Source organism: Diceros bicornis, chromosome 24 (assembly GCF_020826845.1).
Source record: "Diceros bicornis minor isolate mBicDic1 chromosome 24, mDicBic1.mat.cur, whole genome shotgun sequence".
NCBI classification, from domain to species: Eukaryota; Metazoa; Chordata; class Mammalia; order Perissodactyla; family Rhinocerotidae; genus Diceros; species Diceros bicornis.
Genome location: NC_080763.1, coordinates 12,524,275 through 12,545,247, shown reverse-complemented (window position 1 = coordinate 12,545,247; position 20,973 = coordinate 12,524,275). Strand labels below are relative to the sequence as shown.

At 39.7% G+C, this 20,973-nt stretch overlaps 1 protein-coding gene across 1 annotated transcript in view; it reads right to left on the bottom strand.

The window, feature by feature from the left end:
- Window positions 1-9,951: 9,951 nt before the first annotated feature.
- Window positions 9,952-20,973, bottom strand: part of RHOJ (ras homolog family member J) — an 81,618-nt gene continuing 70,596 nt past the window's right edge. The window contains exons 3-5 of the mRNA XM_058567932.1: window positions 19,425-19,589; window positions 17,511-17,606; window positions 9,952-10,098 (exon numbers count right to left, since the gene is read on the bottom strand). Of these exons, the coding sequence (XP_058423915.1) occupies window positions 9,952-10,098; window positions 17,511-17,606; window positions 19,425-19,589 (408 nt within the window). The remainder of the gene's footprint in view (window positions 10,099-17,510; window positions 17,607-19,424; window positions 19,590-20,973) is intronic.

Here is a 20,973-nt window from a genome sequence, read left to right as displayed (position 1 = left end):
CATTCTCTCTCCCTCTCTCCATCACTTCCACAAATACTTATTAACTCTAATTTTGTGCAAGGCACTGTGTTTGGGAGATAAAGATATAAATATTGCTACCATTTATGGGTTTCTTACCATAAGCAGGGCCCTTTATATGAATTCTCTGTAATTCTGTGTCAACCATGCTCATAGACATTGTGATTGCCATCTTACCATTTTACAGATGATGAAACCAAAGCTCAGAGAGGTCAAGTAACTTGCCCAAGATCAGACAGCTGATAGGCAGCACATGCCAGGTTTCTCTGACCCAGAACCAAACTCTTTCCATGGGAGTACAATGCCTTTTTTGGAGTGCTCCTTCCAAGTCATTCCTGCTTGGAGAAATCTTTAAATTTATTGGTGTCAGACTCTCTCTCACCATTAATGAGCATGTTTGTGGTCTCTTCTGGAGGTGCCTCAGTGCAAACTTGGGTTCTTACATGGAGATTGCAATTTTTCTCTAGTTTCCTGTATAACCTCTAGGAAGATAGTGCTTTGATGTGGCTCAAATCAAAGCTTCTAACAGGAGAGGCTGAGGGAGAAAAGGAGAGGAGCCTCAAAGGGAAATTCAGAGAGACTGCTGCAGAGATGCAGGTCGTATGCTCTCAATTCATCTCCCAGACAATGTGAACACCGGGTCAGGGGAACGATGGTCCAGCGTCTTTGAGGAAAGCTCTAGAGAAAACTAACTCTCAGCAACTCCTTACTCTTGGAAATACATTTATTTTGCAATTAATGAAAGGTAATTTCCTGGAATTTTTTTTCCTGGAAGCATTTTTGAATGAAGAGTATATATTCTCATAGCTCATTCTACTTCTGGGTTTATTAGCTCCATTGATTGAAATGGTAATTCATACTTCCCTTCTTCCATTGATTAGGAAATGAATGAGCCACCAGAAAAGTACCAAATTCTGCTGCAGTGACCCAACTAACTCTTCAAATTAATTATGTTTTTAATGTAATAAAAAGCATTTCTGAGATAATAAACTATATATCTAATTGAAAATAATGTAGCATTGATAAGACAAATTGTATTTCATAAAGATTTCCAAGAGGACTGCTTGTCTTCATTCAGATGTTTTCTTAAAAATGACGTGCATCCTAGCCTTTTGTTTGAAACAGTCAAGCAAATTGTTAAGGAGTAACTTTTAAACCATTCTTTAGCAAATTCTGCAAATTTTATTTTCTGTTGAAAGTTTCTACTAGTGAAACAGTTTACTGGATTAAAGAATTTTGGTCCCTATTTGCAAACTGAATCTTTCGGTAGTTCTTTTACAATGATCTCCCTTTGTTTTAATGAATGAGCTTGTTTGGAATTGTGTACGGAGAGATCTAGAAGGCTTAGTGGCTGGTTGTTGTGATCCTGGAGAATCTGAAGAGGGTGCTAAAGACCTCTGAGGAGGAGATGTCTAATAACAGGGAACAGAAATAGGGAAAGGATAAGAAAAAGAGGAGCAGGGGCGGCACTGTAATTGGTAGTGGCAGGCAGAGACTTGTCTCCAGTGTGAAGGACTTTAGAGGGATTATTCTATTCTCTGTCCCAGGTCCTCATTACCAGGAGTAAAGTAAACATTCCCTAAGCTCTTTGGCTTTACATTTGACTCTAAGTTCCTCTGGCTGTTCAATTTCTTTAGCATACTGAATAATTGAGTTAAAAAAAGGCTTCCTGATACACAGGATCAATTATATGCTTTGATCTTGATTGTGAGCCCTTGGGGCTTCTGGAAAGTCATTCATCCCAAATACAACCACTCCCCCCAAAATAAACAAATAAACAGTGTTCCCCCAAAAAGAAAAAACAGTTTGCTTTAACAAAGAATATCAATATTACTAAGATGAGAACGGTAATTTTCTTTTGGTGATGTTGAAGATAGGATCACCAGCAAGGAATAAATGTAAATATTCCCGAGTCGCAAGTAATATTACACAGCTTACAATCATTTGAATGAGCATTTATTCACTTAAAATAAACTATACGCATACATAATAAAGGATATTAATGAACCATTAATAGTCCTCATCTGGGGGAAGTATCCATACAGAATTAAGCACTTAAACTAGAAATTTAATCCTGTTAGTTTGCAAGTTCTTTCTACAGGAGCCACATGAACAGCTCAGGCTTCCTTGGCCTCTCTGTGTTGCTCGTGCACAGATCCCTAAGATACCAACGACACGGACTGGTGCACCATCAAAGGAAGGTGACCTAAGCTTCCAGGCTGTTTTGAACCTCCATCTTTCATTTGCCTCGTGGAATCTGCACATCAGAATGAAAATATTTTGGGGGACTGATTTTACTGAGTGGAATTAAGACATCCAGCATTTTAAACTATGTTGGAACTGCTTTTAAGAGGAAGATTTTGTTCAGCTTTTGGCTCCTGCTTGAGCAAGCTCAGGAAGCTAATCTGCAGCATCTCCCCATTGAAACAGAAACGCGTTAATGAGACACAGTCCAGATGAAATCGCCTGCAGATTCCAGTGTTAACAAAATCGGAGCCAACCTCAGGACAAAACCAAAAGGAGCGAACATACCACAAGTTCACTCGCGCCAATCTCTACACCGTAGCTGCCCGACAGCGGAGGAGGTGGAAGCAAGAGAGCTCTGCTCAGGGCTGTCTCCGGCACTTGATCATTTCAATGAGCTTAATTCAGGAGAAACGTTTTTATTCAAATGAAGAGAGGCTTTCAGATATCTTGGACTGGGGTTTTATTTCACTGTTGCAGTAAAAGGGACTGGGAATCAAACATTTAAAAATTACAGGTAAATGGATCCTTCAAGAGAGATTGAGTGTTGCTGCCAGTTTTCTTGTCCCCTTAGTTTCTCACAAAGAAGAGAAATAGACTTACTCTGTGGCCCGGGGAGGGGAGTGAAGGGGCGAGGGGGCCGTGCTGCGGCCATCTGCAGGAGGCTGTGCAGTCCCTCGGGTAAGAAGCACTTTTTGGCAGCTTGCACCACTGGTTATGAGCAAGAAAGCAAGGATACATTTGCACTCATGAAAACGATCTTTGGTAAGACTGTGTTTGGATTTGACTAAACCTTTCCGAGAATGCTAGCCTCTTTGGGTTAGCAGATGTAACAGCTGCCCCAGTTTAAATGCTTTTCAGTCTAAGGGGGTCCTGGGATACAAGAGGGTTTCTGTGCCTCGAGCCTGAAGGATGACATCTGACTGAAGGTGCCAAAGTCAGAACTCGGTCAGCAGTGGAAAGGGAGGCCTGCTGCAGGAAGTGGGTGGTCCCTCACGGAGGAGGTGTACACTAGTGACTGTATGTGCACAATGACATCGGGTCCCTTTTCTGGGATCATATCACTGATATCCTAGCCAGAAAATTAGCAGGCCATTTGCAGGTACAAAGAAAGTGCTAATCCTTGTGCTTTTTAATTGTTTGAAGGTAGGTGTGGTTTGCCCTCAGATCTTCAGCAGCAATGGGATTGAATGAGGCAATAGGCCTCAGTATGTGTGTGTGTGTACAATTTTTTTAAGGGCTCTTGTACACAAGGTGGGGTATGGGGGAGACAACAAAGCATGGTGCCTGCGATGTTTAGTAAAAACACGTTGAGTAAGTGAATACAATTCTGATCTGTGCTTAGGGCAATAAAAATATAAATCTGTGGAATGCCCTGTTTAGAGGACAGGTTGTTTGTAGTCAATCCTTATTCTGGCATCTAGAGGACTGAGTCTTAAGCAATGAAAACAGAAGCTTCACCAAAAGTTTTATGCCTCAGAAATTTGTTTCTCTTCATTTTATAAGTTTACAACTTCATGTGATATGAATCTTTCTTATTTCTTCATGGAACATGATTTTGAAGGGCATTTTTTCTCTCCCTTATTAACACCAGAAAGACTTTCAGAAGAGAAATACTTTAGATTTAGATCTTTCAAAACAGATGCTGCTTTTCTGCTTTCAATTCCAAAATATGTTTTTTCCCTTACTGCAGCTGGGCAGCACATGGCAAGAAAAAGAAAGGACTTCTGAAAGCCTTTTTATTCCTTCCGTAAATGTGAACAACTCAACCATTAGCCTAAGGAATACCCAGAAGGTAGCGTCGGAGAGACAGGTGGAGCTAAAGACTGGTAATAAACTTGGTTGTCTCACAGACCAGTATTCTCAGATTTTATGTGCATGCAAATCACCGGGGGGGTCTTATTAAAACACAGATTTGAATTCAGTAGGTCTGGACTGGGCCTGAGATTCTACAGACTTAACCAGCTCCCAGTAGTGCCCAGGCTTTGTCCCCAGACCACACTTTGAGTAACAACGGCTAGGCAATTTCCCCTTCTAACAGAGGGCTGGGGAAGGCGGTTTTCTTGAGTGGCTAATGGAGACACCCTCAGATAACCTAGAAATAAGAGTAGGAAAAAATATTATTTAATGACTTAAATGTCAGAACCTGGCACAAAATAAACTGTGAGGTTAAAGAGTACATGAAAAATATTCCGTTAATTACAAGAAGTGTACATAGATGAGCCGTTACATAAGAAGCAGGTTGTAAGAAGGCCATGCCATGAGCAGGTCAGCTGTGCTTCCCTTGTCTATCATTTCCTCTGTAGAGATTACATACAGAGGCACGTGGGCTGTTTCAGGTGGGATAACATTCTACTGAGATGTACTCAAACAGCAGTTACTGCTTACTCAGAGCAAAAACCAATTTAAGCCAGGTGATGAGAAGAATGTAGAATGCATTAACCTTCCCGTGTCTCCTCTATAAGAAAAACATCCAGTCGCTTAAAAAAATTGATTTAAAAAAATGGCAGGTGGTGGTAATTTTATGTGTGTATTTACAGAGCTGCCCAAAACATACCGCCCTGCTATGAAAGAGTTTCTATTTTTCCTCCAGAGAATTAACATAAACTTAAAAGACTGACTTATGCAGGGTCACCGGGAGGCAAAGTGTGCTACCATGCCTTCAGGCGAAACACAGTTCTGGGCCTTGGGGATCCTCTCCTCAGATTGCCCCAGACATCCTATCCCCTAAAACACTGATGAGATCTTGTTCATCAAAGATAATTGCAAATTATAACTGGGAGGCTTGGAGGACATTGCTGAAAATACAATAAAATTACGTCAGCTATAGTATCACGAAGTTTTTGAGTCACCACAGAACTCAGAGCAAAATGAAATTACCAGGGTAGAACATGTTTAAAATACACACGCACAAAACAACTCTGGATTTTGGCATAATATCCCCTAAGGAGAAAAAAAATAGATTGTGACCAAGATTAATCATGCAGCTTTTACTGTAATTTCCTGTAGTGGAAGTTGAAAGCCAAGAACTGTAGTTGAACTTGCATCCCATGAATTCACAGATGAGCCAAACCTTCCTTGACTCATTCCTGCCCCAACCCGAAGAGATCTGCAAAGACCAGGCTGTAAGTGCTTCTGTGTAGAGATTGGCACCTTAATTTCTTTTCTGGTCTTTGTTGACCATATAAGTATCATGAATATCTCATATGTTTGTACTCAATTGCTGTTGCGCATTTTATTGCAATCTTTCTATTTAGAGATTTTCCAGTGAAGATGAATAAATATTATTCCTACAAGTAACTGTCTTTCCAGATATCCCAAAGTCATCCTTTTCAGGATTTAAGTCATGTTCACACTCAAGGAAACTTTCAAAATAATTTATTCACTCATATTTCTTGGTAAGTTTCCCTTAACAGCCTGCTTTGTATTAGCAGAGAAGGTGCAAGGTTTTTAAAGACCCGAAGAGCATTGTCGAGCATTGCATCCATTTTTAATGAATCGTGAGGTGGAATTATCTAAGATTATCACACAATTAACCCTGTTGGCTGACTCTGCTTAGATACCCAGCAACATGGAATGCCCTTCACATGAATGGTCTGCCTTTCCTCCCTATGTCTCTAGAGACTAGGCAGAAGTTGGCAATTTTCTGGGAGAATTGTCAGCTATGTGTATTTGCCTTGTATTTGGTTTTAGTTTTTGCTCCATTCTCCAAATGTTTCCTTTTTAAAAGTTCCTAACTTCATTGTAAGAACCTTGGTTTTCCTGACCACCTCTTTTCCTTTCTGTTCCTAATGGTCCTTGAAATGAAAATATATTGTTGAGTTTCCTTATTTGTACTTGGGCAGCCTATTCTATGACTCTTAAGAGAATAGCTGGTGACCTGTGGTTCTCTCTGTTGAAGAGAATGCACATTTTGCATTCTGGCATCTAAACATAGGCATAGACTTAAAAACGAAGACATAAATGCTTAGATAATCATCTCCAGCATGGTGTCAAACATTCCTTTAAAGCAAAACCTTAATTTCTAATCTTCCATCACCTTGGTCTCATGGATGAGTTTGCCTTTATGAATGCAATACTGCATCTTTAAAGGCTTACCTCAAATCAAATATTTCTTCTTGAAGACTCTACTTTGCCGGGTTATTGCTCACAGGATCTTACACTCTAAGTAATGACACTTTTGTTGCCTTCGAATTCTGGGTTTAACATTCTTTATTTTCTCCTAAAATTGTGAGCGTGGTTGTGATTGCTCCTTTGCTACCATATAAATTTTGTTTTCTTATTGGCGGTCCGGTGGAAATCATGTGTGGTTACATCTACTTCATCTGGCACTTCTCTTATGGACCAGAAATCTTCCGAATGGTTCCTTGCATATCGTAATCAGACATATTTTTGTTGAAGTAGCAGGACCAAATCTCCCTTCCTGTCATATGTGTATGACTTGGATTTTGATTTTCCAGTTTAATGCTTCCTGATTTATGGTTGCTGCAGTTATTGCATTCAGTAATTATTCTTTGAGTATAACTTGTCTTGACAGAAATCAGTACAGATTTCTTACTGTCCATGTGGCTTTGACTTGTGTCTTAGTCTTTTTGTGTTTCCAAAATAGCCCAAGGAGTCTATTAATTTTACCAATCAACCATCTGATTGAAAAAAAATATCTACCAAACCAGCTAGTTGATTGAGCCGTTAGACTGGGATCACATTGCTGTATACCATCCAATTGGATTGGGGGTATATTACATTGTATACTGTGGATTCCAGGCATATTAGTATATAGATCAAATTCTTGTCTCTAGGTTATTACTAGTGTGATGGATTATCTTATTTATAGTTGCCCTAATCATGAGTTTGAAATGTGACTAGGCTCTCTAGGATAATCAGATGCAACTCCAATAATACGCTTACAAAACTCCAACTTAATATGTGGATTAATCACATATTATCATAATCATAATCAACTGAATAGATTATGGTATGAGTTGAAGGACACTGGGTGGGAAACAGAAAAGCTGAGATCTGTCCCAGCTCCACCACATCTCTTTTAACTCATCGGGGCTTGAGTTTTCTCATCTGTACAATGAGGGGACTGGACTATAGTTTCTGAGGCCTTTTCTAGCTCTGAAAATTTAAGACTCTACCCTCAAATGGAGATGGGCTGCCCCTTCTTGACTTTGGGAGATGATGTAGACCATTAAAGGATCCTTCTTCAGATTTCTATGTCTCTTCTTATTTTTGGTTTCAGAAGATAGTTTTATTCAATCTTATGGCAGAAAACACTTTTTAGTGAAATGAACTACATCTTGCCAGGAAACGGAATAAATGATTAATTTGGTGGAATGACATTAACTCATTTAGGTTGCTTTATTATTCATCATTTTATTAAATAATTAGCTCCTAAGACCTCTAGGAGCCTATATTCCACCCAGACACTAACAGTCTCTCTCCAGGTTTTGGTTCCAGGCGAAAGAGTGATCTTTCCGCTGTAAACAAGTTAATCCCTGTGGCCCATTAGGGAGGCTATGGCCTGGAGAACCATTTGCCTATTGAGTGCACACATCTGGAAAATTCTCCTTGGCAGAGCAAACACACTGCTCTCAATTTTTCATCCACATCAATGAGAAGCGAGGAGTGGACCTTTAGCAAGACGTAACTACGCAATAATGTAACAAAACTGGTTAACACACTTCATTTATTACCGGGCTAAATGCTCATCATTGTAAAGGATGAATTCATAACCTCTGCAGAGTTATAGTTGGTACACGGTTGATTTCTATTTACAAAGGCAGAAAGTCCTTGTTTTCTCCAAATGTCAAGCTTTGACTTACAAAACTCCCGTTTTCTTTTAGGGCGTGTGTGTGTGTATGTTTAAAAAAAATGTTTAGTAACTAGATGAGGGAGAAGGGAAGTAGAACTTGAAATGTAGAATAAGGGAAAACACATTTCAGAAATTCTAAACAAATAAACAAAACCCAAAAAACTGAGGGGGTGTCATGGAAGGTCTTAACAGAGAAGACCCACACCATACACTTATTTTTTTATGTCCTTCCTCCAGGAGCAGAAGAGACAGGAAATATTGGATTTTTCAAACAGAAGGAGTATGAATCTGGAAATTCTTAAACTAAAATTGCTGTAATTTTATGCTGCAAAGAGGCACTTGGCTTATGCAATTGAAATAAAAAATAAAGTGCCTGTCTGGGTGTTTCCAGGGTAATTGTAAGCAAATATGACTAGTTAGAAGACTTCATAGTCTCTAATTAAAAGCTAAGAAGTAATTCACTCTGTGATACAAGAATCCCTGGGTATTTGAAAGAGGCATAAAGAAAGAGCACATAATTCCTTGCTGGGGGGCTTTTATTACCCCAAGGCCAAAGTCCCTGCTCTCTGGAGCACATCATTTTGAAAGGAGGGAATAAAGAGATCCAGAACTTGAAACTCACGGATCTAGCTCCTAAATACCCATTTGGGACAATGAGTATAGGAAACAGGGAGAGGCAACATTTTAGTACCAGTTGTACTTGGAAAATGTCATTTAAATAGAATGGGAGCTTCCATGGGGCAAGCTGAGAAGCTTTTTCAGTTGAAGCAAGTGCAAAAATTGAGAGACTTTTGCTTAACCTTTGGGGACTTTTCAATACTTACTCTCTTACTTTTTTGTGCCCCATGGCCAGATCCTTCTTCGAGATCAGGTTATTATTGGGCATGAGAGAAAGTGTGAAATCAAGGGAGGAAAGGGGCATGCAATGGGGAAGGGAGGGAGCAGGAAAGTTCACTTTGCTGGATAAAGAATATTTTAAAAGCTAAGTCTGCCATGTTCTCTCCCCAACCAATTTGATTAAAAAGCAGAAATACTACTTTCTTAAACACAGTTCATTTGTAATTTGCCAAGACGAATAATAGGGAAAAAATAAGGCTACCTATCAACATAAACATCTCTAGGGTGAATCTTTGGCAAAAATGTAGACCTGCAACAATTCAGTTGGTGTTTTCTTTCAACCAGTTTCAAAAATCATGGCTCTGTAAATTTCCAAAATTTTTAACATTTTCTTGTATCTTCTTGTAATCAGGCATTCAGAGGTACATGTTGCTTCTAATAGCTTTGGTAGAAACATGCTGAAAATAGAAATGAATATTAAACACTTTGTCTTTAGGCTACTTTGGTATGGATTTGTAAGGCCTGAGTAAACTGGTAAATTAGTAAATTTCTTAACATAATACAAATGAATGTAAGACACATAGGTAGAACAGCAGATTCAGAAAAAAAGGTTAGTACATATTGTATTCTCATGTTTTGTAAAAGACATCAAGTAAGGCCACCAATATAGGAACCGAGTGCCTCTTTTGGTTTTCCTGTGAAGATTTCCTATCAGTTCACGTTTATGGGAGGGAGGGATGTAAAATGCAAGATGGCCTTTGACCTTGTTTCCAACATGGTCAGCAGCGGCACTGGCTGAGATCTGGGCTCAGCATCTTGTAGAGTGTGCAACGTGGATTGTTCTGGCTGGTAGGGAGGATGTGGCAGTTGGCTGACTGGTGTGCTGCGCTTGAAGGGCTCGCAGGGCGGAGGGGCAAGCCTCCGTGTGAAGGGACTTCCTCTCTGGTCATGCCCTCCTTTCTGGCTTGAGCTCGGTCGCAGAGGTTGGTTGCCATTCTCACCTTTAGGTGGGGTGGAGCCGGTCTCCAGCCACCTCAGATAACTGAACAGCAGCTGTGACACTCGGAGCACTGTTTCTTCTTTTTCTTGGGGTGGAAAATGGTGAGGATTGCTTCATCAAAAACCGCTTTGAGACCTTTCTGAGTCAGGGCGGAGCATTCCAGGTAGCACTGTGCTCCGATCTTAAACACAAAAGAGAGAAAGGAATGAGAGGAAAAAAAGAGAAAAAAGCACAGTGGTGTCAGCCCTCTGCCCAGCCACGTGCTGCTGCTGCTGCTGGTTCCATGAACAGCCCAGGGGCTGGTTTGTATAACGCTTTTTTCTTTTGCATTTCAATTTGCATCTGCTCTCCTGACTTTTTGTACTTTTATATTTTTTACTTTCTGATATTAACAATAGTGGTTGTGGATCGCTTGTGGTATGCAATAAATTATGAAAGTGATACATAGCCATTTATTCCTAATATAAGAATATAAAAAATATAAAAATTAAGAGAGGATTCAAAACCAGTGATATGGTTTAAATATATTTTGTGAACAACAGGGCTACGTGATGTTGTTTTTAGTATCCTCTCAATTGTACACAGAATGTGTAAATCCTGTGTAAGTGAACTATATCTCCTGTACGTAGTAAGGCAAAGTGTCAGCGTGGTTGATAGAACATAAGAAAGAGAGTGGCTGACGTGGTTTTATAAGTCGTTCTTGATTAAAATGTACTTCTGATAAGGTATCTCTCAGCAAAGTAATATCTGATTAGTATTATTTTCTAGTTTTATAGTACTTTAAAAGCCATATTTTAAAGCGGTTAAAAAAAACCCAAAGCATGTAAAAATAAAAATTGTAAAATGCATTTCTGACAGAGACACCCTCCTTGTCAGTATACAATCTATGCATATTTAAATGATAAAATATTTTGTGCTTGCTTAGGGCTTTATTTCAAAGCTTTTGATGATTTCATACTATGGTGTATTTGATCATCACAAAATCCCTATGAGAAATATAGAAATTCAGGTCAGAACTGTAGATTCTTATTAACAAAATTGCAGGCCAGAGCAGACCATGTTTGGCAGGCAACTTCATGAGACAGTTCATGTGAAGGAGATCCGGGGTTTTAATTACTCACAGGCTCAGTATGAGCCAACATTATGATGTGGGCCTTTTAATATTAAGGACATCTGGGGAAATGTTTCCATCATATGTTCCACATTGTAAGAACAGCTGAAAACTTACAGCAGATTCAGAAGAGGGTGGCTGGAGGGTGAGCTCCCGGAAACCACAGCAGATAAATGGCTAAAACAGGGTAGCAAAATCAGGTGCCTGTCAGGGCCAGTAGCTTATATAAATGCGTAAAGCAGGTCTGGCACCAGACAATAGGGAGAGGTGGGGATTGTGGTAGACTGTGAAGTACACACCACCCCTAGAGTTGGCAGTCTTACTTAGCTTTAGACAACGGTTGCCAGGCAGGGGAATGTTGGTTCACTGTTGCCCATCTTTGTATTTTTCAAGAGGAGTTGGATTTTTAGTTAATATTTACCAATTTTTGAAACACTGTGGGCCAAGCAAGACACTGATGTGAGATGTCTTTGGCAGCAACCAGCCAGTTCACAATGTGTGGACTAAAGAAACTTGCGGTTTAGCTTAGAAGAGCGTGGGAACAGGCGCAGAAGGTTAAAGAATTGTTTAGGGACGTCCAACAAGAAAGTGAAAGAAACTAAAACTGGAATGTGGTTCTCTTGGTGTGCGTTCTTTTCCTTGTTCCATGACGGTAACTGTGACCCTAATCACTCAACTCTGCGAGAAGCTGGTCGAGTGGACAATTAGTGAAGTGAGGTTGCCCACTCGTTTGAAAGCCCACCGATATAAAAACTAAGCATGAAATAAAATCGTTCTGGGTGGGTCCAGATATTATGCACTTTTTTTTTTTTTTTTTTGTTATAAAGAATGGTTACTGTATGAGCCAGAGAAAAGATGTTGGATGTTGAAAACCTATTTTATGGTTTCATTTCAACCATGGTTTGGCCTTTGGATTAGAACATAACTTTTTCTGTAATTAAAAACAGTTGGATGCAAGAGAAGGCTAGGGTAGAGAAAATTTTCCTAATAATGTCATGAAATGTCATCCGTTACATTTTGGGATCATGGCCAACACTTGATATGAACACATGTGAAAAGCACCCACTCTAATAAATGTGTCAACGGAATGACTGCTTGTAACGTGCTGGCTCTTGTCAATCATCCTGAAAATATACCTAGAGAATGCTGTGGGGCCTTTCTATTCAGAATACCTCCCACCAACAGTCACACGCCTCAGTTGATTCTGGAAATTACAGGAGAGCTGGGCTGAGCTCAGCTCACACACGGGGTTCTGGGCTGTCTGGTCCTGGAGGATGGGCGAATGCTCTGCTCTCTCTCTCCTCCTCCCCCCAGAGTGCAGCTGACAGCGTGTCAGAGTTTGCCTTTTGATGGCGCAGGAAGAGCCCAAACTTGTCTTTCCTAATTCAGACACTTCTGAAGATAATGAAACAGTAGATCAAGGCATTATTGTGTAACTGGGTTAATATAATGTTATTTTGTACTGATAGTTCCAGGAAAAGTAGCAAACAGATGTTGGGTGTGATTTGGGAAATATGTGTGAGAAACAGAACCCAGTTATCAGATGAGTATTGTTAACCACGTATCAAGTGCTCTGAGAGTGAGAGAGAAGAATTCATCCTGGTTCAGGGAAAAGGCACAATCATGCTATAGGCATTGCTAAAAAAAAAAAAAAAAAAAAAATTTGTGTGCTCAAAAATTTGAAATGGAAAAGTGTCTCAAGGAAATATGGCTTTTCTTACAGCAGCCACTTCATCTGCCTGTTGGAGCAAAGTGACCTACACAGTCAAATATTTAGACACAAACTGTAAGAGTTCAGGATTCACGGATCCTTGTTTGGATACTCATGTCAGCAATCTGGAACATGCTTTACCAAAATGATTTATTTTCAAGAAAAAAATAGAGATTGAGGAATGTAAACGGAGAGAACACTTTTCTGATAACTTTATAATAGCTAAAATTTATTGTCCCAAAGCTGAGAAATTTATCAGAGATGTATAAAACATACAAGAGTCTGACAAGAAGAAGTTGAAAGACAAACAAACCCACAACCACTAGTCAAGCGGAAGAAAACCTAGTATTTCTTCCAGGTCATCCTCGCTGAGGTGGGACATGTTCCAGAATAAGAAAGAGCTTAACTGGAAGGAATAAAGGCAAAGAGGTCTTCCTAGCTGTAGACATGTCTGGGAGAGGCACACACACTGAACAACAACTGTCGTTTGCTGAGCTGGACCTCATGGCCCACAGGCTTATTTAGTTGTCCCAAGAACTTTATGAGGTAAGTCTATCACATCCTCATTTCATAGCTCAGGAAACTGATGCCCAGAGAGGTTAGGTAACCTCCCTAAGGCCACGCAACTAAGAAAATGGCAGAGATTTGAATGTCTGTCTCCTGAGCCAGAGCCTTAACCTGTGGGGCTGTTTCTAAGGAATGTAAAAAAATGTGTCTGGAAAAGCAAAGTAGTGAACAAATGGAGAAGGTGTTTTGGACTTAGTGAGGATGATGAGAGAGGAAGGAAGGAAGGAAAAGTGAGGCGTTTCCTGTAAATGGGGAGAAGGGAAGATGTCAGTGGAATAAACAGAGTAAGTTGGTATCTAAACAAACAGTGAATAGCAGAGAAGTTCTTCATTTCTTATTTAAGAATTAGGACAAGTACATAGAGAGGGCAACTTGAGAGCCAAGAAAAGGAAAAGGAACCAAATGGCTTGTGACAGAAATTCCATCTCAAATCAGCATTGTGATTAAATTGCTGAAAGAGGTGAAGAATTTCTAGGCTGGATGGATTTGCTGCTGATTTTTTCAAGACTGTAGAGCAGAGATCGCCAACTATGGGGCAGATGATGCGAGTACACTGCCTGAGTGTAGGTAATACGGAGTGGTGGGGATTGTGGCAAACTGAAGGGCACATATCTTGTCTAAAAGACTGTTTAAATGGTGCAGTTGATGCAGAAATGCTAGCTAGTGTTGCCTGACCTGATTTTTTTTAGAAACCAAAAATGTGTATATTTATGTAAAGTTTCCAAATTATTCAGTGTTGGCCACTAAATCACATTAAAAATACCTGTGTGGACTGATCAAAACATTTGTGGGTAAAATTTGGCCCATCACTTGCCAATGTGCTTGCCCTATGCTTTAAAGGATGCCCTTGCATGTACTGGTCTCCCTATTTGAAATTTTTTCTCCCCAGTCCCCTAACTTTGTCCACCTGACAAACTGTCCTTATCCTTCAAACCTGGCTGAGATGTCAACTGCTCCTAGAAATTGTCTCTGAATCCTCCTCCGCTGAATGCGTCCCTCACTCCCCCCTCTCTCTGCTACCTCAGGACCTTGCGCACACGTCTGTCGTTGTATTTATTCAGTTGGCATGCTTTGTTTGCCTGTCTCTCTCCTCTTCTGGCCTATGGGCCTCTCCAGGGCAGGGCTGTCTTTCCCTCGTCTCTGTAACCCAGACTCCAGTGGTGAAGTGACCGATTTTCAGTGACCGTAGGAGGAAGAGGAAATGGCCAGCGCACAAAACAAGGAGGGTAACGGTGACTTTTGCAGTCAGGAGGAGGGTATTCAAGACGCCAGCGGGTTAACATGACTGAACATTGGTTACAGGATTTTTGCAGCAGTTTTGCGGCTGTAAACCCCACCGGTGCACGTTAAAACCCCAGCAGGAAAGAGGTGCTACGCCAAAGTGTGAGAACAACAACGAAAAAGGCACAGGGTGAAGAAGATGGCAGGAGAGGGCACAAAGAGGCCAAAGACCAAAAAAGGAAAAATGGGCAAGTGTTTTATCACGAAACACCTTAGGAAGTCTGAACTTAGAAAATCATGTTTAGGTTGTATCAAAAGGAATCGAGAAAGAGAATGCACAAAGAATTATAATCTTAGAGCTCAAGTGTGGCATAGCACCTGGCACATAGTGGGTGTTCAATCAATTATTGTCAAATTAATCCAGTAGCCATGTGGACATCACTAATGAGTAAAGCACGGGAAAAGTAGGCTGAAGATTAAAACACACAATAATGAAAAGAGGGTGGATGAAACAAGAAAAGGGATAACAATGAATATTTATTGTAAATTGATACAAAATATTTCTGTAAATGTGGTTGACTTTGGAGTATAAAGAATTGTAAATATGTATGATATGAAAATGTCCTGTAAAAATAAAATGCCCTTTGAGACCAAAAAGAGATGAAAGATGAAAGATGCTTTGGAAATGGAAGGAGTTGCACAAAAGGAATCGGATATGAAAAATCTGAGCTTGCAAAGTGTTTAAGTTATGGGGAGAATATGTGCATTAAAATACAGGGCTTCAGCATATAAAAGAAGAAGCCCCAAACCTAAGGCTCTCTTTTCCGATTATAGGAGGCGGGGAAGAGTGTGGTGGTTGAAGCCCAGTTTCATATCCCAGCTCTGCCACTTTCCAGCGGTGTGACCTTAGCCTCGCAGAGCCTCAGTGTCCTCTAGGAAGGAGGAGATAATGATATACACACCTCAGGGGGTTGCTGTGAGGATTAATTAAGATGAGGCATGTAAAGCTCTCGGCACCACGCCCAGCACGCTGTAAACACTCCATAAATGCTAGCTGTTATTATAAACTACTTGACAGGAAAGTCAGGGAGCAGAGAAACTTAAAAGTATCTCTGTAATTACATGAATTGTGATGAAACAAGTTAAACTCTTGCTTGGTTTTCTTCTAAATTGGATTTTGTAAGCAAAACATGATTCTCTCCGTATCTGAGAGCAGTTGCTACGAGAAATTGGCAAAAGGCAATAAAGTGGTGAACTCAGCCATTGTTCCTAAAATAAGTATGAAATGAGATGGGAGGCTTTGGAACGACTTCTTTTCAGAGGGAAAAAAACAACTTCCCAAATGAGAAGGCAGGCTAGGACGCTGACAGGATGATGGTGGGAGATAAGCCGGAAGCAAGGGACACGGAAACAGAGCTCCTGCAAAAAGTGGGCGCTGAGCCCCTGGGGACCTCCCCAGCGTGAAAATGCCTAGCTAGGAATCACATACAGTTATTTACGGAGCTATATATTGATGTACCTTAGTCAGGGAATTTAAGCTGAATGAGGAGAAGGGAGAAGAACCTATAGACTTGTACCCATTTTACTGGAGGAAAAATATACGGTTGGAGGAGACAGTTTGCACAAGGGTCAGGTGCATGGGGTTGCCGTCCACGGAGCTGGACTGGAAAGTCTGACTGTGTTATTACCAGCTGCGTGAATCAAAGATGTTCATCTTGCTAAGACTCTGTTTCCTCATCTGTAAGATGATGCAAACACCATCTGCTTAAAAGGGTTATCCTGAGGCTGCAATGAGGCAGCTTGTAAAGTGCTTTGTCTCCTAAGCATGGCTCCTACCGGTAGTTCTGACTTGACTATTCACAGAAGTGGGAAGCGTTCAGTCTCTCAAGTATTTGTGAGATGTTCTCATGTGTTGAATCCATGAAAACATAATTAATTTAACTCATTTTTATTCAAGTGTATCACTTAGTTTTGGTGCCTATAAGAAAGTTTTAATAAGAGAAATGTATACATTTTTATTCATGAAGAATTCGTAGTTATTATTCTTTTGACCGGTTAAAAGGGTGACTCCTAACTCAGACTGGGGCAAGCATTTTGCAGGGTTAATGAGTTTAGAAAGTAAAAGAAACTTCTGAAACTTCTGGCCTGGGTTGATGGGTTTGCAACTAAATCAATGAGGAGGTAGACAGCTTATGGAAATATGATTTATAAGCCTCCTTTTGCATAAAAAATACCTACATCCCCTTGTGTCTATTTTAGTGTCTGCTTTTGCACACACGGTAGTGGTAATGGGGAGACAAGATTTGCTGTCTGGCAAACACTTTCTAAAGCATTTCCCCAACAAAATCACTGTTCATGTGAAGCTCTTAAGAATGAAGAAAAGTCTGTGAAAACAGTCCCAGCTGTGAGCAAGTTGCTATTATCTGCTGAGCAGCCATTTGGATTCTCCAACTAGTTACTTTTTGGTCTATGTTACTCTTCTAGATGCTATTTGTGACATAAGCAGCCTCTCTAAGTGGCTATTCATTATATGGTGAGAAATACAGAACAAATATAACCCTGGCAGATGGTAATCTAAGTTTCTCCCAAGAAAATCACAAAATGCCTTGTACGGGGTCATTTAAATGAGTTACACTGATAATAAGCAGTGAGGTTTACAAATGTATATCTAACGACTCCCTTTATTCTTTCTAAATATGGCAAGTGGATTATTCTAGAGGTTGCTAAATCAAATGATAAGTGCTTCAACTGTTTAAATTCACCAAGTTTCTTTTTTAATGAAAAACAGACAATGCTGGCTGACAGAATGCTCACCAAATGGTCCCTTCCAGCCTGACGAGAACAGAGGGGAGGATATAAAGCAGAGTAGATTCTGAACACATTGCACTTTAAAGCAAAAGCCTGCGTAGCTAGCCCATTCCAAAGCACGCACCAAACTCTTCACTCAGCATACATTTAAAATTAAATTCAAATTGGACTGTACCGCTTTTGCAAGCTTCACACCGTGCTCGTAAGTGAGAGGTTTCTCTTTCATATACAGCAAACGGGCCAAGGTTTTGGGGTCATCGCGGAGGTCAATCTGGCAAAAAACACACGTGACAAACTTATTTTTTCAGGCTTTACCAGATACCGTAAACTGTGAGATAGTAGAAGTTTTTTCCCCTCTATGAAATTAACATCTATGAAGTTGCTGAACTTTAAGGAAACACATACATATGCCCATGTTATGTCTAAAAATTAATGTGATTTCTTTGCAAATGGAAACATCAGGCTTTCCTTGTACTTTCTCCTTCAAAGCAATTACCCTGGGAGCTGAGGACTTACTCCAGTGATTCTGTGGCTGTTTTTGAAATTTCCTGTTTATTTCTAGACCCTACTTATTGGACATACAAGATAGTCAATCTTACTGCAACACCTCATTTGATCCCAAATTATATTACTCATTATTTAATAGTTTATTTCCTGGCTATCAATACATATTTTGGGGGGGGTTGGGGGGAGGGGAGAGGCTTTTCCAAACCAAATCTTCACCCTCAAAAGGATGAAGACTTGCCACTTGCTAGGATATTCTAACGAATGTGCTGCAGGCTCTGAAGGCAGGTCCTAAAGAGGAATTTCCAAGGTAGAAACTTTCTTTTCAAAGGTAGAACGACTTTGAAAATAGCCTATGTGTTTGGATTAGGTTTAATAATTTAATTAAATATTTTAGTTGCTTTAAAATCTCACTGTGTATGTGAACCCATGCATACATGAATGGGTGTGAATGTGGGCACATAGAGGCTTGTGTTGTAAAGAAAAACCAATATATTCATGTATTAGGGTCCCATTTATAAGCACCTTGCTCAGGTTTACTAATTGGTGTAGTTTTGTTTTTTTTTAGCCTTAATTGTTCAACTTAGTGCCCATCTGTTATAAAATAGGCTCAAATCACACAAAGATGTTTGCATGTCTCATCACGTATTTTGACAGCAGAAATCCAGGCTCCATCAATATAGTCAAATATTATCATCTGGAATTAAGGCAAAAGACTTCATTTAAACAAACAAATAATTATCTTTCAGAGAAGAAGCATTAACTGGATTCTGATTTATGGATGTGTTAATTATCTCTGTCCTTCAATGTTATTACATTTCTATATCTTTGGGATAGTAATTTGGGTTTTAACACACCAATGAACAAAATCTATTTAAAACCATAGAAAGTTGGAACAATCTTTAATACATTTGTGCAATTGCTTACTGTTGGAAATCCAAACTATGGAACTTTATTAGCTTTCAAAACACTTTAAAGACTTTTACAACTGCAGGTTTGTTTATCTGGTATATCTGTTTTAACTTTTTTTCTAAGATCTAAAAGACCAAGAGGCTTTTAGATTTCCCTATTCCCCTAAAGGGAATAGGGAATAGCAGTGAATTTCTGTCTTCCTTCTCCAGGAGTGTTGCTAAGGACTTGCCATAATGCGCCCATTCTGATTGCTGGGGTCATTTTCACATTCACACCTATTTTGTGACTTTCAAACAATTGTGAATTTTAGATATAAAAAATATTATGTAATAAGTGTAATTGACATTCCCACCTCATTCCTTTGGCTCAGGGCTGGAGAAGGGTGTCTATTTCAAAAATTACTTTGTTATTTAAAAATAAAAAGCTGAGAGATTAATTTTTAAAGGCCACATCAAAACTTCCTGCTTCGTATTAAATAGCTCTCTTGTTTTCTCAGCTGTGGGCAACTAATCCTGCAGGTCTTAAGAACGGCTGCTCACAGGATTGATGTACGTGAGGCGCTCTTCTACAGCGTCTGGAAGAATAGGATGCTCCTGAGAAACCTAAAGGCTCTTTCCTTTTCGGCCGCCCTCCCGCCCCAGCCGCCCCACCCTGCCATCACCCCCCTTTCAACCTGGGTCCCTATGAGGACGTAAGGCACGTGAGGCATGCAGTCCTTCAGCTCCGGGACCCATTCCTCCTGGACGTTATGGTAAGAGGCAGGATTTACGACAGAGAAGCAGATCAAAAATACATCGGTGTTGGGGTAGGAGAGCGGCCTCAGCTGGTTGTAGTCCTCCTGTGGGAAGAGCAAAATTTGTTCAGCCTGGGTCAGGTGGGTCCCACGTGGTTCCAGGGAGTGACACAGGCAAGCTGCCACTGCCGCACCCCGTGACCTCGTTCCTTCCCTGCCCTGGGATCTGCTGGATCCCTATATTACTAGAAATAAAGGAGCCATCAGTCAGGAAAACACTTTTATTATGTATAGAGATTATAAATTACTCCCTTTTAAGATGAACTTTAAAAAAATATTTTTAACAGCTTTAGTGGGACAATTTACATACATAACATTCACCCATTTAATGTATATAATTCAATAAGGATTATTACAATTCTCCTGTCACATTGGAATCGTGTTGTATTGAATATGGATTTAAATTAGTGGGCCATTGGCAGAGGCACAGAGATTCTTTCCTTATACAATTTAAAAATATTGCATTCAAATTTAGTTTAGAATAAGCTAACTAAAACACAAAGCTAAGAGTTGTTGCCAAATCAGATAGTACAATAGTTGAAGAAATATACTGTGTGAGAGTTTAGAGCTAAGAATTTGGGATTTGTTTCTAAGTTTACCTAAAGGCCACAGTATGGCCTAATAAAGAAAATGCCAGATTTAATTATTTTCTCCCCAAAGACTTTTTAGACCAGAATATGGTATGGTTGAAGATTCCTGGTTACATAAGATGTTTATGTGTATGCTGTTTTAGGGGTAGATGATAAGAACACAGTAAAACAATGGATCATCTCAACTTTTGAAAAATGTCAGCCAGTAGCTTTTATTGTACGTAAAATGTTTTAAGAGGTTCCCAGGTAAAATCTGCTATTTCAAAAGAAGATTATATATATTTTCATAGCATTTAGTAACACACAAGCCAAAAGTAATTTTATGAGTATACTTATACTATATATGTATATACTATGTGTACATACGTGTCCTCACACACAATATGCCATACATGTTCATACACACCACACACATACTGTACATGCATAGGTGCAACCAAACCTGTATGTTCACACTTATCACATACATGTGTACACAGACACGGGCAACGTATCAATTCATATATTAGGATCCTGACTACTCTTTCCAACATTTAAAAAAATTGTAGATCTCATACATGTTCCTTGCAAAAATCCAAGCATCACAGAAGTACACAGAGTAGAAGTGAGACTGTGTTTTCATCCCCTACGTGATCTCTAATAGTTTTTCCTCTCTTCCTAGAGGGAGCCACTGCTTAACAGTATCCTTCCAAATCTTTTACATTTATTTACACATATAATATACATGCGTTTAGTTTAAGAAAGATAAATTGATTATATAGTTCATATTGTTGTGCCACTTGTTTTTTTAAACGTAATATGTCACGGATATTTTAAAGTATCCATTTCGCTCTATTTCT